This window comes from Anolis sagrei, chromosome 7 (assembly GCF_037176765.1).
Source record: "Anolis sagrei isolate rAnoSag1 chromosome 7, rAnoSag1.mat, whole genome shotgun sequence".
NCBI lineage: Eukaryota > Metazoa > Chordata > Lepidosauria > Squamata > Dactyloidae > Anolis > Anolis sagrei.
The window spans coordinates 21,456,871-21,472,207 of NC_090027.1; the positions used below are offsets into that span (position 1 = coordinate 21,456,871).

A 15,337-nucleotide genomic window follows, 5' to 3' on the forward strand; every position below is an offset into this window, starting at 1 on the left:
CACATTTAAAAATCTCATGATTTCCGAGTGTAGAAACATACAGACATGCAAAGATCCGGATATTAGGCTCAAAACATCTGGAAATCTTGTGTTTTTTGCTTTTTGTAGCAATTGCTTCTGCATTTACAGGGAACGGTGAGTGGCCACCCTCCTATTTGCTGCTAAAGCTCCTGGAATAAAGTAATGTCTGGACGGGCCCAGAGAGAGAGAGAGAGAGAGAGAGAGAGAGAGGCCCTTCCACACCACACATTTGCAGCATTATAATTCTACTTTAACAGCCATAGCCAGGCATGTAGCTGGGGGGGGGGGGGGGCTTGAGGGGCTTCAGCCCCCCCCCCCCCCAAATTCTCATGGTGGTTCGCGAAAAGGCCTTACTGGTGCATTATTTAAACTGTTATGTTTATTCATATCATGATCTGATCACCATACTCAATATATCCCATATGCATGGGGGTATTGGAGTAATGATACAAAAGGTTTGCTAGGCTAGACCCTCTTTCACTCAGACTCAGCCCCCCCGAAATTCAGCCCCCCCCCCTGAAACCCCCCTGAAAATTTTTTACCCCCCCCCCCCGAAACGAAATCCTGGCTACGGGCCTGGCCATAGCTTTCATGAAATCCTGGGATCTGTCATTTGGGGTGATCCAAGGTGCTGGATCTATTTCGGACTAAAGCTGAAATAGATGGACTGCCCAACCGGCATGAGAGTGACCACTGGACCAATGGAGCCTTTGGCATCAGATGAGACTGACACTCGCTTCTCTCAGGCATTTAAAGCCATTTAATTGCTTCTGCGACCTCTGCTTCCCCTTCAGACTGGCTCTCAGGCTCTTTGCAAACATCCGTTTTCCCCCTTAGCTGTCCTATTTTTATTGTCCTCTTGTTAATCCTAGATATACGTTGAAGCCGCTACTAAAAGGCAGGAATATATATATATATATATATATATATATATATATATAAGGCCTGGGTAACAACAAAAAAAATTGTTTCTAAAATCGATTCTTTTTTGGGGGGTTTTGCGTTTTGATTTTTAAAAGAATTCCGAAATTTTTCTTTTAAAAAGTTCGATATTTACGAAATTTCGTAAATGTAAAAAAAATTACGAAACAATAACGAAACAATTTCGAAACAATAACGAATCGATTCGTTAATGGCGGACGCGACCGCGCAATACGCTAAAAAACCTCCAAATGGGACAGGGGGAACTTCTGAAGCTTCCCTCTCCCTCTGTTGTTGACTGTTGGTGTGATATTATAATTTTTTTTCACTAATTAAACAAACAACAACTATAAAACTTGCCCCAGACATGCGGAAATAATAACGAAACGACTTCAAAACGATAATGAAACGAATACATAACGAATCCGAAACAATTACGAAACGAATTTAAAAATTCGTTTCATTATCGTTTTGAAGTCGTTTCGTTATTATTTCCGCATGTCTGGGGCAAGTTTTATAGTTGTTTTTAAGTTGCTCCAGAATGGTTCGTTATCGCTTCGTTATCAAAAAAAAATAACGAATTTTTAACGAATTACGAATTTACGAAACGAAACCGCCCAGCCCTAATATATATATATATCCCACATGAGTGAGCAACTCAACTTCACTAACACTTGATACCTGATCAGGGTGTGTTTCATTTTGCCTTGTTCTCTGCTGCAAAAAGTGCTGCATTTTGAAAAGACAGAGCCAACTTTGCCTCCGGGAAGGAAAGCAACCTTCCAAGGAAGTGTTTCTAAACCTGGGGATTGGGACCCCTGCAGGGGGGTTGCAAGGGGGTGAAAAAAGGAGTCACCAAGGACCATCAGAAAACACAATATTTTCTGTAGGTCATGAGGGGTTTGTATGAGATGTTGGCCCCAATTGTATCATTGGTGGGGTTCAGAATGCTCTTGATTGTAGGCGAACTATAAATCCAAGGAACTACAACTCCCAAATCTCAAGGTCTATTTTCCCCAAACTCCACTAGTGTTCACATTTCAGAATATTGAATATTCGTGCCAAGTTTGGTCCAGATCCATCATTGTTTGAGTCTACAGTGCTCTCTGGATGTAGATGAACTACAACTCCCAAAACTCAAGGTAAATGCCCACCAAACCTTTCCAGTAATTTCTGTTGGTCATGGGAGTTCTGTGTGCCAAGTTTGTTTTAATTCCATCATTAGTGGACTTCAGAATGCTCTTGATTGTAGGCAAACTATAAATCCCAGGAACTACAACTCCCAAATCTCAAGGTCTATTTTCCCCAAACTCCACCAGTGTTCACATTTCAGCATATTGATTATTTGTGCCAAGTTTGGTCCAGATCCATCACTGTTTGAGTCTACAGTGCTCTCTGGATGTAGATGAACTACAATTCCCAAAACTCAAGGTCAATGCCCACCAAACCTTTCCAATTATTTCTGTTGGTCATGGGAGTTCTGAGTGCCAAGTTTGGTTTAATTCCATCATTAGAGGAGTTCAGAATGCTTTTTGCTTGTAGGTGAACTATAAATCCCAGCAATTACAGCTCCCACATGACAAAATCAATCCCCTCCCCAACCTCACCAGTATTCAAATTCAGGTATATCGTGTATTTTTTACCAAATTTGGTCAATTGAATGGAAATACATTCTGCATATCAGATATTTACATTACGATTCAAAACATTAGCAAAATGACATGTATGAAATAGCAACGAAAATAATGTTATGGTTGGGTCCACAACATGAGGGGGTATTAAGGGGCCGTGGCATTATAAAGGTTCAGAAACACTGTTTCAAGGGGAAAAGGGGGTCTCATTCCCCAAAAGTGGAGCTGAAGAATCCTGTCTCAAGGCCACCAAGGCATTGATTTTGTGCATACATTGAGCTGTGCATGGCTGGATAAAGGGGGCCCAATTTCACGGGTTCTTTCCAAGCGGCTGCAGAACGAAACCTCCTGAGAGAACGACAAGAAATGCTCATTCTCTCCAGGGTTCATTTGTCACTCGAAGGAGAACGCACTGAGCAGAGAGACAGAGCAAGGAGGAAGCAGGCGTTGCTGGCTGATATTATTATTACCTGAGACGATGGAAGCGAGCCTGAAGATATCGGAGAGGCGCGAGGTGACTGGCTCGTAGGGAGACGCTTCGTAAAACTCATCTCCTGGAGGGAAAAGGGCGAGAAAAAGGGAAAGAAAGGGATTGAGGCCCTGCGCTCAGAGAAAGAGCAACCAAGCAATTTTCAAAGCCGCGGGAGAGCAAAATCTCACGCTTACCTCCCCCTAGGCATTTCTTTTGGGAAGCCCACCCCACAGCAAGGAGGAAAGTGGGGAAGTACGGAAGCCCATCCCTCAATGTGTATTTTCTAGCCTTTGCCCTTAAGGGCAAGTTTCTTTTAGCAAACACTCTTAGGGACAATGTATTGTCGAAGGCTTTCACTGGGTTGTTGTAAGTTTTTTGGGCTGTATGACCATGTTCCAGAAGCATTCTCTCCTGACGTTTTGCCTGCATCTATGGCAGGCTTCCTCAGAAAACTCACAACAACCCGGAGCCTTTCTGTGTTTCACTCCAAACTTTGAAAGAGGATCTAAGGCACATGTATCATATCCAAAGCCCGTGGGTCGAATCAGACCCTCCATGTCACTGTATGTGGGCCTCCTCCAGATGCTGGATGACAACTCCTATATTCCTCATCAACAAATATCTTGACGAGAGCTGATAGGATCTGGCATATAGCAACATCCGGAAGGCTACTGTTTGTTCTGTTGAGTCAAAAGAGTGGGGTTTGGATTGAGAAACAAGGCTTGTGGATTATGATGCCTGACTTCCGAATGCCCATTGACGTTTTCTCAGCCTCAGAGCCACTAGTGCTGTTGCGTTGCCATTCCCATCCTTCCCAGTCTGCATGATGGATCATCAAAACGGATGGGAGTTGTTTTTCAACAACATTTGGAGATCCAAACTGGGTGAAAAGTAAAGACCCATCAGTATAAATTCTCTCATCTCAGGAGAAGTCCAATGTACAAGATAGATCTACGTGGTTTCAAGTAATACCCCCATCGGAGGTTAGTTGCTTTCTCAGCCTTGATGCCACTGCCACAAGTGTCACCCTGTGGCATTTGTCCTCTCAAAGATTTCTAACAATCTCCTACATATGGGGGATGGTTGGTCATGCGGGACAGGATTGGATATAGAAGTTGGCTACGTTGCACAGTGTAGTAGCAGAACTGCAATAAAATGTGCTCTACTGTTTCTATTTCATTTCATCCACAGGGACATAGTCTTTGGGAGTAAGGAGTTCCAGACAGTCTGCCTCTAAGCAGCTCTTTGTTATTTCTGTAAACCGCCCTGAGTCCCTTTGGGGAGAGAGGGTGGGTTATAAATAAAGTATTGTGATTATGGTTATTATATACTAGCCGTCCCCTGCCATGTGTTGCTGTGGCCCAGTCTGTGTATATGTGCTTTGTGTGTATATATATATATATTTGTGTATATGTGTATATATGTGGTTTTGCGTATGCATTGTAATGTATTTTTTATTTTGTGGTCTTTTAAGACTCTTCCACTGTGTTTTTCAGTGTTTTATGAGTGATGGTCACTCGTTGGCCTGATCCGTGTATTGTGTCCAAATTTGGTGTCAATTCACCAGTGGTTTTTGAGTTATGTTAATCCCACAAACGAATATTACATTTTTATTTATATAGATAGGTGTCCCTCTGTCTCCACAGATTCTCCATTCCTGGATATAACAGCCCTTTGAAGGCAACTCTGAGGCTGATGTGGATGGAAATGAGCTTGCCAACCCTGTATGAACTTTCCTTCAAGACACTTCCAGCACCTTGGAGGGTTCCCTAAAAACCCATGCACTCTACAGATCTCAAAGCCAGGAGGGTTCATGAGATGCCACCCAGACTCTGGAGCTGCTGCTGGGTTGGAGATGGACTCCAACCCATCTGGGAGGCAGCAGCCTTGGCAAAACTGGCCTAGGAGACTCTCAGCCAATGTTGGCTGAGAAACCTGGAAGGAGCCCTTCATTTCAGCAAATCTTCCTGGATACTTTGCGGCACTTGTTGCGATCAAGGTTTGGAAAGAAGCTCACAAGGGAATGGAGGGGAAGCAAGTGCACCAAAAGACATCCCCCACCCCCTGGAAGAGATGAGGCTCTTTCTCTTCCACTTGTAAGAATCTAGTCTCCCCTGTTCTGCCCCCACAATGTGAACAAGCCAGACACCTGCTGCTTGGAAGCAGAGTCTCATTAACAGTCACAAAGGCAAGCGAGGAAGGGCCACCCCCTCAGTGCTCCCCCCAGCAGCAGACAGTTACAAATGCATTTCATTACCGGGTACTCTGTGCAATTGCTGGGCAAGATCGGCTGCCAGGGCACAAGGATGGCCTATCAAGGGCACCTGCCCCTCCCTCCCTTTCTAGCTGCATTTAGAAAAAGGTGGGGGGCAAGGAACAGGAGTGCTTTGGACCCCCCTTCTCCAGAAGTTTTGAAGTACAGGCTGGATGGGCCCCTGTTGAGGGGGCTGAACAGATGAATACACTGTACTGAATGGCCTTTAGTGATCTCTTTCAACTCTAGAAGAGTTGTTGTAGGTTTTTTCAGGTTATCTGTTCTAGAGGCATTCTCTCCATTCTCTCACTACCTCTGAGGATGCTTGCCATATATGCAGGCGAAACGTCAGGAGAGAATGACTCTAGAACATGGCCAGATAGCCCGAAAAAACCTATAACAACCCAGTGATTCCACCCATGAAAGCCTTCGACAACTCTAGAAGAACTTAGACCGCATAGGAGTCAGTAGAGCCTCCTTCTCTGGAGGACTTTAAGCAGAGGCTGTTGGCCATCTGTTGCGAGCGGGGGGGGGGGGGGGGGAGGCTTTCTTAGAGATAACTATCCTGAAATAAAGCAGAGCACCCAAAAACAAACAGGATACTAAAAGTTGAACATTCTGTTCATTAGCGAGCAGAGCATGAAGTGCCTTGTGATGTGGCCGCAAAGAATTCAGAGCTTCGGAGGTAAACATGCAGAGTGCAATCTTTAAAAAAATCACAAAAGATGTATTTACAATAATAAGAAATAAGTGTATTTCTTAATAATCAAGAACTGGGTCTGAGCTACTCTAACACCCATCTCTTCTAATGTTTCAAGAGGGGGAAAACTCAATCACTGTATCTCTCCTGACACACAAGCAGAGAGAGATCTCAAAACATACTCTCCATACAAAAAGTCAGATTCAAAAAGCTTGCAGTAGAAAAGTGTCCATTTTAAACAACCAATCAGAATGTAAATAGAAAGAGAGAACAGGATACATTCCCAAGTGTCATTCATGAGACATGGGGAAAAGGAAACTTTCAGACTATTCTAAACTAAATACTGCTCCTCGCTGAGTATTTGAGACTTGGACAATGTGGGGTTGAATCCCAACAGGTTTGAGTGTACTTTTCCTACCTGACAGAAAGAGGGTTGGACTGGATGGCCCTTGGAAGCTTCTTTGAACTCTACGAGTCTTAGATTCCATAGCCCTATTTCTCTATGAACCCGCTAATGTCTATGAGGTTGGATGGTCATCTGTTGGGGGGACTCGGATGGTGCCTTCCTGCCTAACAGAATGAGGTTGGACTGGGTGGATGTTGAGGCCTCTTCCCACTATGATTCTATGGACCAGACTGCTATGGAGGGCACTAGCTAAAAGGAAGAGGGAAAGAGGCTGCCCTTAATGGTCCAAGCAGAAGCCATTTGGGGCTGGCAAGAGGTATTCCAGCTCCACTTCTAAGCCTATTTCTTATATCCAGGAGGATTTGTGGAAGAGAGCAAGCTTCCCTGCAAGTCGCAAGGAGATGGTGTCCAAGTAGTGTCACCAAGTCCCTGGTATATCCTGAAAGACTGGCCTCGGATGGACCCACAACCGCAGTTTCAGATTTCTCTCACTTTTTCTGCCTTAGTTCTGCTGCGTCTCCATTTCATCTGGGATGTCTTTAGGGTGGAATGAGTTGGAAGGAAAGTTGGAGGGATGACATACATGACAAGGAATAGAGACAAACGGCTTCCTTGTCTTTTGGAGAATGACCACTGGCTCTCCAGAGGCAGGTGAAGAAGCAAGGAACTCTTCTGGGTAAACTTGGCAAGGCAAAGTGGTGCCTTCCCCCTTGGCTGGGCTCACTGATGCTCAGGTGACAGGCGAAGCTCCGGACACCCTCACCTCCATTTCTGTGTTGCGCTGCCAAGGCCATAAATAATTAAGGATGTTACAGCGGGAGAAGACTTTGCTGCTCAGTGAGGAAATTACCTCGCACTGAATGGACGCTGAACTTCTGGCCCCTGCGCTGGCAGAGACACAATTAGCCTCCAGGAAAGAAAAGGAAAAGAAGCCGTTTTGTAAGTGGAAACGGAGGAAGGGAGAAGGAGGCCTTTGGGCCATGGAGAGAGCAACTCCCGGTCATGAACCCACTTTGTACTGGGCCTGGGGACTCCGGTTTTCTGGAAATGATGCAGCGGATATATCCGTACCTCCATCAATGCCCACTTCTGAACAGGGTTGCATCCATCAGGGATATACCACATTTGCTCAAATCTAGTGCTCACCTTTTGGGGCTAAATGACCTTGCCAAAATTTGGGTGCACATTAGATATGCGTCACATGGTGATCTTAGTGCCGAGCCAAAGCCAAAGGGGAAGCTGCTTCAGGAGCATCCGGAGCTCCTATTTGAGGGATGTCACCTCTAATTTAATTGCATTGACTCAAAGCTATCTAATGCTGGCATTTGTAATTTGATGAGACCCCCCCCCCCCCCCCCATAGAAATAATGCTGTGGAGAGGGAGATACGGGAAAGGGAAACCAAAACAATTAATGTGGCCTAGGGAACAAGAGAGAGTCCACACAGTTCTAAAAAGTCTCTGGACTTGGTAAACTTGGGTAACCGTGATGGCAGTCCCTCGAGATTAAGGGTGGTGTTGTTGAACACAAAGTCTGTGAACGGGAAAACAGAACTCATTCAGGATTTAATTCTTGATGAGTTCACAGACCTGGCATGCATAACGGAGACCTGGTTGGATGAGGCTGGGGGGTGAGGGGTGGGGAGGCTAATCTCTCCCAGCTTTATCCACCAGGCTACTTCGCGCAGCACCAACCTAGATCCAGAGGGTGGGGAGGTGGGGTCACAGTGGTCTATTGGGATTCCATCTCCCTGACCAGGTGCCCCATCCCACATTCAACCACATGTGAGTGTGTCCATTTGAAAGTAGGTGACCGAGAAAGAATAGGGATCCTGTTAGTGTACCGACCACCCCACTGCACTACAGCCTCCCTGCATAAGCTAGCCGGAGTGATCTCAGCCCTGGCGTCGGAGTCCCAATGGCTCATAGTATTGGGGGACTTTAACGTCCATGCGGAGACCACCCTGTTGGAAGTGGCTCAGGACTTCATGGCCACCATGGCATGACAGAAAACAAAACAAAAACAAACAAACATGGGGCTGTTTTGATTGGTTTCTGGCTCTACTCACAGAGCTGGGCACACACTAGACTTGGTTTTCTGCCAGGGATGGGAGGAAGGTGGTAGTGTGGATGAGCTCACTGCCACTCCATTGCCTTGGACCGACCGTCACCTGATCAGGTATAGGGCTTATTGTGCCCACAACCTCTGCAGGGGTGGAGGACCAATTGGAATGGTCTGTCCCAGGAAGCTTATGGATCTGGATGGATTCCTGACAGCTCTTGAGGAATTTCCTGTCACCTTGGTAGTTGATCCTGTTGATGTTCTGGCCACTCTCAGGAATGGGGAGATGACTAGGGCAATACACAATTGCTCCAGAATGTCCCCTATCACATAGCAGAGCTAAATCAATGACGAGTTGACAGCAATGAAGTGTGCGAGACGGAGACCAGAGCAAGTGTGGTGTGCAACTCGCAGCGAGTCAGGCCAACCACAGGTATGTGCATGCGGCCATCATAATGCACACCTTTTTGGCCAAATGCACTTTTTTGCCACTGCACATTACATTCGGCAGCAAATCCTTTTAGTTTCAGGGTTTTGGAAATTGAGATGCACACTAGGCTTGGTATATATTCATGCATTTGCTACATTCCTCTTTGTGCTTTGCCTTTTTGGCAAATCTGGCCAAAAGGAACTAATGGTAGTTATGAGTTCCAATGTAACTCGCTACTCTCAAGCCCTGGCCATAATGTGATTTGACCGCAGCAATTTGATTTTCCTTGTAAGCAATCTCGGCGAAAGGGCCCTGGGAGCTTCTGCACAGAGTAATTTCCCGAAAGACCCTTCCGAGAGCAAAGATCAGCTGAACAAACGAACGTGGCACCGAGGTCTCCAGATTCCCCTTCAGACAGAGGAAGAACAGAATAATTGACGCACGCTACAGATGGATTTAAACCCCCGCCTGACAATGGTTAGGGGTGCAATTCTCAATTTCTAATTCACTCATTTTGCAATTACTAATTGTTTCCTTGAAGAAGGCAACATATACACTGGGAAAATTGCTCACATTTTCCTAATCATATTCAGAGTTTGGGACTTGTTTTGTGCCAAAATTTGCACATCTTTTCCTGTGCAGAAAATGCCGCAGTTAGGGACATCTTCAGCACAAAATTTGTGTGTGATAGTTGGAGACAGGAAACTGCATTCATTGTGCAGGAAAACATGTTGTATTCGGCACAAAAATGTGGTTTCCAGACAAAAAAAATGTAACACACATGGATTTTGTGCAAAACAAATCCTAAAGTGCTGAGATTCTCGGCTCTGGATTTTCCCCACCAAGGTTTCTCTGCCCAATAGGAGCTTTCATAACAACGTTTTTGAATATTTTCTGAATCCTTAAGGATGATTTGTGTTAATGGGTGTAGAACAGGCATGGGCATATATGTATTTTATTCCTGCCTGTCCCGGGGCCCCATTCATCCATCGGTCCATCCTTACCGGCCGCCAAGCCAAGATGGATACTCCAGTAGATCTGGAGGCAGAGCAGTTCCTTCTTCATGCCCCGCTTGCAGCGGCAGTCATCGAGGGGGCTCTCCTGCAGGACCTCCAGGGCCGCCTGGCACTCCTTGTTGGCCAGCATGGTGTTGCGGTCACGGCCGGCCACACATTGGCGCAGGGTCCGGTAGCGCGAGCTGCAGCTGGGATCAGCCGCACAGAGCTCATTGGCACGGGCACAGTCCACAGGGGTCCGCCAGCCATGGGGATCTGGTGCAGTGGTCAAGGGGGACGGGAGGGCCCAGGCGTGGGGCATGGCGTCTGCAGGGGAGGAGAGAGACAGAGAGATTGAGACAACAAACCACAGTTTGGGGTGAGCATCTGAAATGACCTCATAAGACTAGAGAGCTGGGCCCAAAACAACAACAACAACAACAACAACAATAATGTTGGAACACAATGCACCAGACATCACGATTGTGGAAAAGAAAAAATCTGGATTATTGATGTTGCCGTACTGGGTAACAACCGCATTGAGGAAAAACAACAGGAAAAACTCAGCCGCTACCGAGACCTCAAAATTGAACTGCAAAGGCTCTGGCATAAACCAGTACAGATGGTCCCAGTGGTCACTGGCACACTGGGTGCCGTGCCAAAAGATCTCAGCCAGCATTTGGAATAAATAAATAAATAAATTTGGAAACAATAAAAATTGACAAAATCATTATCTGTCAACTGCAAAAGGCCACCATACTTGGATCTGTGCGCATCATTCGAAAATACATCACACAGTCCTAGACGATTGGGAAGTGTTCAACTTGTGATTTTTTTAATACGAAATCCAGCATATAGATCTCGTTTGCTGTGACATACTGTGCTTTTGTGTCAGAATAATAATAATAATAATAATAATAACCGCTGCTTTGGCCAGAGTGAAGATTAGCATTTGATGGGTTAGCAATTTTCAAGGTGTGCCTTCTTACTGCAAGACTGAGAACAGTGCACAAGAGTCAAAACCAAGATCCACCCAGAGGAAAAGTGTTCTTGACATACATCAAGGGAACCACTGACCGCAGAGGGAAGCTGATGAGGAAACACAATGCACAAACTATCTACAGACCCACTAAGAAAATCCAACAAGTGCACACACCAGGAGGGCCAGAGTTGGTTCATACCTGATCTAAATATGAGGAAGTCTTTTGCCTTTTGTGACTGGGGAAGCCTTTGCTCTTCTGAGAGGCCTTTTGGACAGTCTGGGCTCTCTTTGGAGGGCCCTCGGCTCTCTTTCGAAGGAAATGGAAATCATCCCCCAAAGACCGTGGCTGTGTTCGTTGGCCAGGCAATGCTGTCTGCTGTGCTGGCAGATAGAGGCACCTGTTGTCACAAAGCCACAAGCAACACCTGCTCAGCCGCCTGGCAAGTGGAGCAATCCTTTTGGGTTGCTGGTGTGCCAACTTAATGGGCCAAACTGCCAATGTGTCGTTCAAGGGGAAGGAAAGGTCATGGCGCCCGGTGCTAAAAGTGAAGCCTCCTTGCACCTCTGTCTAGGCAGGCAAGGCAGAGAGAAGGCTCAGCCCCATCCATTCAAAGTCCTCTTTGTTTCTACTTTTTTACATCTTAAGGGTGCAGCCACACCAGGCATGGGCCAACTTTGGTCCTCCAGGTGTTTTGGACTTCAACTCCCACCATTCCTAACAGCCGGTAGGCTGTTAGGAATGGTGGGAGTTGAAGTCCAAAACACCTGGAGGACCAAAGTTGGCCCATGCTAGATCTACAAAGCAGAATTAAAGCAGGTTGACACCACTTTAACCCATACACTCATAAGAGTTGGAAGAGACTACCATGGATATACAATCCAACCCTGTTCTGCCATGCAAGAACACACAATCTATTCTAAGCCCTCCCAACAGATGGCCATCCTAGAGTTCTATGGGACCTCCATAGGGAACCCAGTCCAACCCGCTCCATCCAGGCAGGGCCACACAATCCAAGCCCTTTCGAGAGATAGCCATCCAGCATCTGCTGAAAATCCAGAGAAGGAGACTCCAACTGCAGTGGAATTGTGGGATCTATAGTTTCACAAGGCCTTTAGCCTCCTCTCTTTGAGTCATCATTGCATGAAAAGAAGGGGCCAAACTACATTCATTCTATAGCAGGAATGGGCAAACTTCAATCCTGCAGGTGTTGTGGACTTCAACTCCCACAATTCCTAACAGTCTACCGGCTGTTAGGAATTATGGGAGTTGAAGTCCAAAACACCTGGAGGGTTGAAGATTGTCCATGCCTGTACTACAGTGTTGATTTACAGCAGTGGTTCTCAACCTGGGGTCCCCAGATGTTTTTGGCCTACAATTCCCAGAAATCCTAACAGCTGGTAAACTAGCTTGGATTTCTGGGAGTTGTAGGCCAAAAACATCTGAGGACCCCAGGTTGAGAAGCACTGATTTACAGTATGAGCTGTTCAGCAGTGGAACTCTCTGCCTCAGAATGTGGTTGAAGCACCTTCCTTGGAAACTTTTAAACTGAGACTGGATGGCCATCTGTCAGGGGTGCTTTGATTGTGCTTTTCCCGCATGGCAGAAGGTTGGACTAGATGGCCCATGTGGTCTATTCCAACTCTATGATTCTATGATTCTACTAGCTGTACCCTTCCACATGGTGCTGTGGCCAAACTTCCCTCCCTCTTTCTCTCCTTTCTTTCTCTCCTTCCTTCCCTTTTTTCTTTCCTTCTCTCCTTCCTTCTCTTCCTCTTCCTTTCCTCCCCCCCTTTTCTTTCCCTTCATCTTTTCCCCTTTCTTTATTCTCTACCTATTCTTGGACTGCAACTCCCAGCAGTTCTCCTGATCGATCAACCTACCTACATACTATCTAACTATCGGGAGGGTTGCTGGGAGTTGCAGTCCAGAAATAGAAAATTGGAGATAAGCATGGATTGGGATGCTCTCCAAGAAGTCCATGGAGAAGAAAGCTTGCATCTTGGAAGCAGTGCATTTGGATCATCCTCTTCCCCTAAAGGGCCTGATCTAGGGGATATTGGGAGCTGTAGTCCAGAAGAGAGTGTGGTTATGCTGTTGTGTGTTTTGTTTGCTGGGGGAATCGTTGTTGCACATGCGCTGTAGCATCTTTTTGCTTTTTTGGCTTCAGAAGTCCCTTCTGCTGTGTTTTTCAGTATTTTTATGAGTGATGGTTACTCATTGACCCGATAGGTGTATTGTATTCAAATTTGGTGTCAATTTGTCCAGTGGTTTTTGAGATACGGTAATCCTACAAACTAACATTACATTTTTATTTATATAGATGACTAGCCGTCCCCTGCCATACATTGCTATAGCCCAGTCTGTGTATGTGTATATGTGTGTTTATATATTTGTGTATATGCGTATATATGTGGTTTTGCAAATGCATTGCAATGTATATATTTTTTGGCTTTTTAAATCTCTTCTGCTGTGTTTTTCAGTGTTTTTATGAGTGATGGTCACTCGTTGGTCTGATACGTGCATTGCATCCAAATTTTATGTTGATTCGCCCAGTGGTTTTTGAGTTCTGTTAATCCCACAAACGAACATTACATTTTTATTTATATAGATGATATGATATCTCACCAGGTGGATCCCAGAAACTAGAGGCGATGGAAGACTGAGATTGAGAAAGAGAGTGAATGCACACGAAAGAAAAAGAGCAAGCACATCTGTGGCTCATCATTTGATTTTCCCAGAGTATCAGGCTTAGCACAAGGGCCCTACACTTTCAAGTGCACAGTTGCAGCCAACTCTTGCAGAGCCTTTGCGGAGTTCAGCTGAGTTCGCCCAAATCCAGCTGAACAGAAGGAGCCGGAGACATGTTGCTTCCATTAGACTCACACGAGGAGAAAGTATGGTAAAAAAAAGTTTGATGAACAATGGACAAATCACCCTCGACATGAAAGGGAAAGAAGCAGGAAGCCCAGGAAGAGACTGCAACTTGGGTTCTTGTGCTCTGGTTTGCTGGTTTTTCTCCTTCAAGAGCCAGGGTTGGACTGGATGACCCATGAGGTCTCTTCCAACTCTATGATTCTATGATTCTAAGCCATGGAGTTCTGTGTGGGAAGTTTGGCCCAATTATATCGTTGGTGGGGTGCAGAATGCTCTTTGATTGTAGGTGAACTATAAATCCCAGCAACTACAATTCCCAAATGTCAAGGTCTATTTTCCCCAAACTCCACCAGTGTTTACATTTGGGCATATTGAGTATTCATGCCAAGTTTGGTCCAGATCCATCATTGTTTGAGTCTTCGGTAGTCTCTAGATGTAGGTGAACTACAACTCCAAAACTCAAGGTCAATGCTCATCAAACCCTTTTAAGTATTTTCTCTTGGTCATGGGAGTTCTGTGTGCCAAGTTTGGTTCAATTCCATCATTGGTGGAGTTCAGAATTATCTTTGAGTGTAGGTGAACTATAAATCCCTGCAACTACAACTCCCTTCAAGATCTATTTTCCCCAAACTTCATCAGAGTTTACATATGGGCATATTGAGTATTTGTGCCACATTTGTTCCAGATCAATAATCATTTGAGTCCAGTGCTCTCGGGGAGTTGGTGAACTACAAATCAAAAACCCACCAAACCCTTCCAGTATTTCTGTTGGTCACAGGAGTTCTGTGTGCCAAATTTAGTTCAATTCTATCATTGGTGGAATTTAGAATGCTCTTTGATTGTAGGTGAACTATAAATTCCAGCAACTACAACTCCCAAATGACAAAATCAATACCTACCAACCCCAACAGTATTCAAATTTGGACTGGCAACTTTCAGGAAAGAACTCAAGACATGGCTCTGGAAAGAGGTCTTTGCCAATGGCTAATGTGTAATATACTTTGTTGGAGGTCTTAAGGGATCAAACTCTAACTATATCCTATCATTTTACAAACTGAAGTAGGTCCTGGGATGTTTTTAACTGTTTTAAATTGCACCATCTATACAATTAAAATGTAATGTTCATTTGTGAGATTAACATAAAAACCACTGGATAAATTGACACCAAATTTGGACACAGTACACCTATCAGGCCAACAAGTGACCATCACTCATAAAAAAAAAACTGAAAAACACATCGGAAGGGACTTAAAAAGCCAAAAAAGCAAAAAGACACTACAGCGCATGAGCAAAAACGACTTCCCCGACAAACAAAACACATAATAGCATATTCACACTCTCTTCAGGACTACAGCTCCCAGCATCCCCTAGACCAGGTCCGTGAGGAAAGGAGGATGTTCCAAATGCACTACTTCCAAGCTGCAAGCTCTCTTCTCCTTGGATTTCTTTGAGATCATCACAATCCCTGCATATTTCCAGTTTCCTATTCCTGGACTGCAACTCCCAGCAATCCTCCAGATAGATAGATAGATAGATAGATAGATAGATAGATAGATGATAGATCAGGAGGACTGCTGGGAGTTCAAGAAT

General features: G+C 45.2%; 1 protein-coding gene across 1 annotated transcript in view; it reads right to left on the reverse strand.

Moving 5' to 3' along the window:
* The window catches only part of GFRA2 (GDNF family receptor alpha 2), a 95,776-nt gene that overhangs the window by 67,086 nt on the left and 13,353 nt on the right, over positions 1-15,337 (reverse strand). Inside the window, exons 2-3 of the mRNA XM_067470727.1 lie at positions 9,900-10,217; positions 3,044-3,127 (exon numbers count right to left, since the gene is read on the reverse strand). Of these exons, the coding sequence (XP_067326828.1) occupies positions 3,044-3,127; positions 9,900-10,217 (402 nt within the window). The remainder of the gene's footprint in view (positions 1-3,043; positions 3,128-9,899; positions 10,218-15,337) is intronic.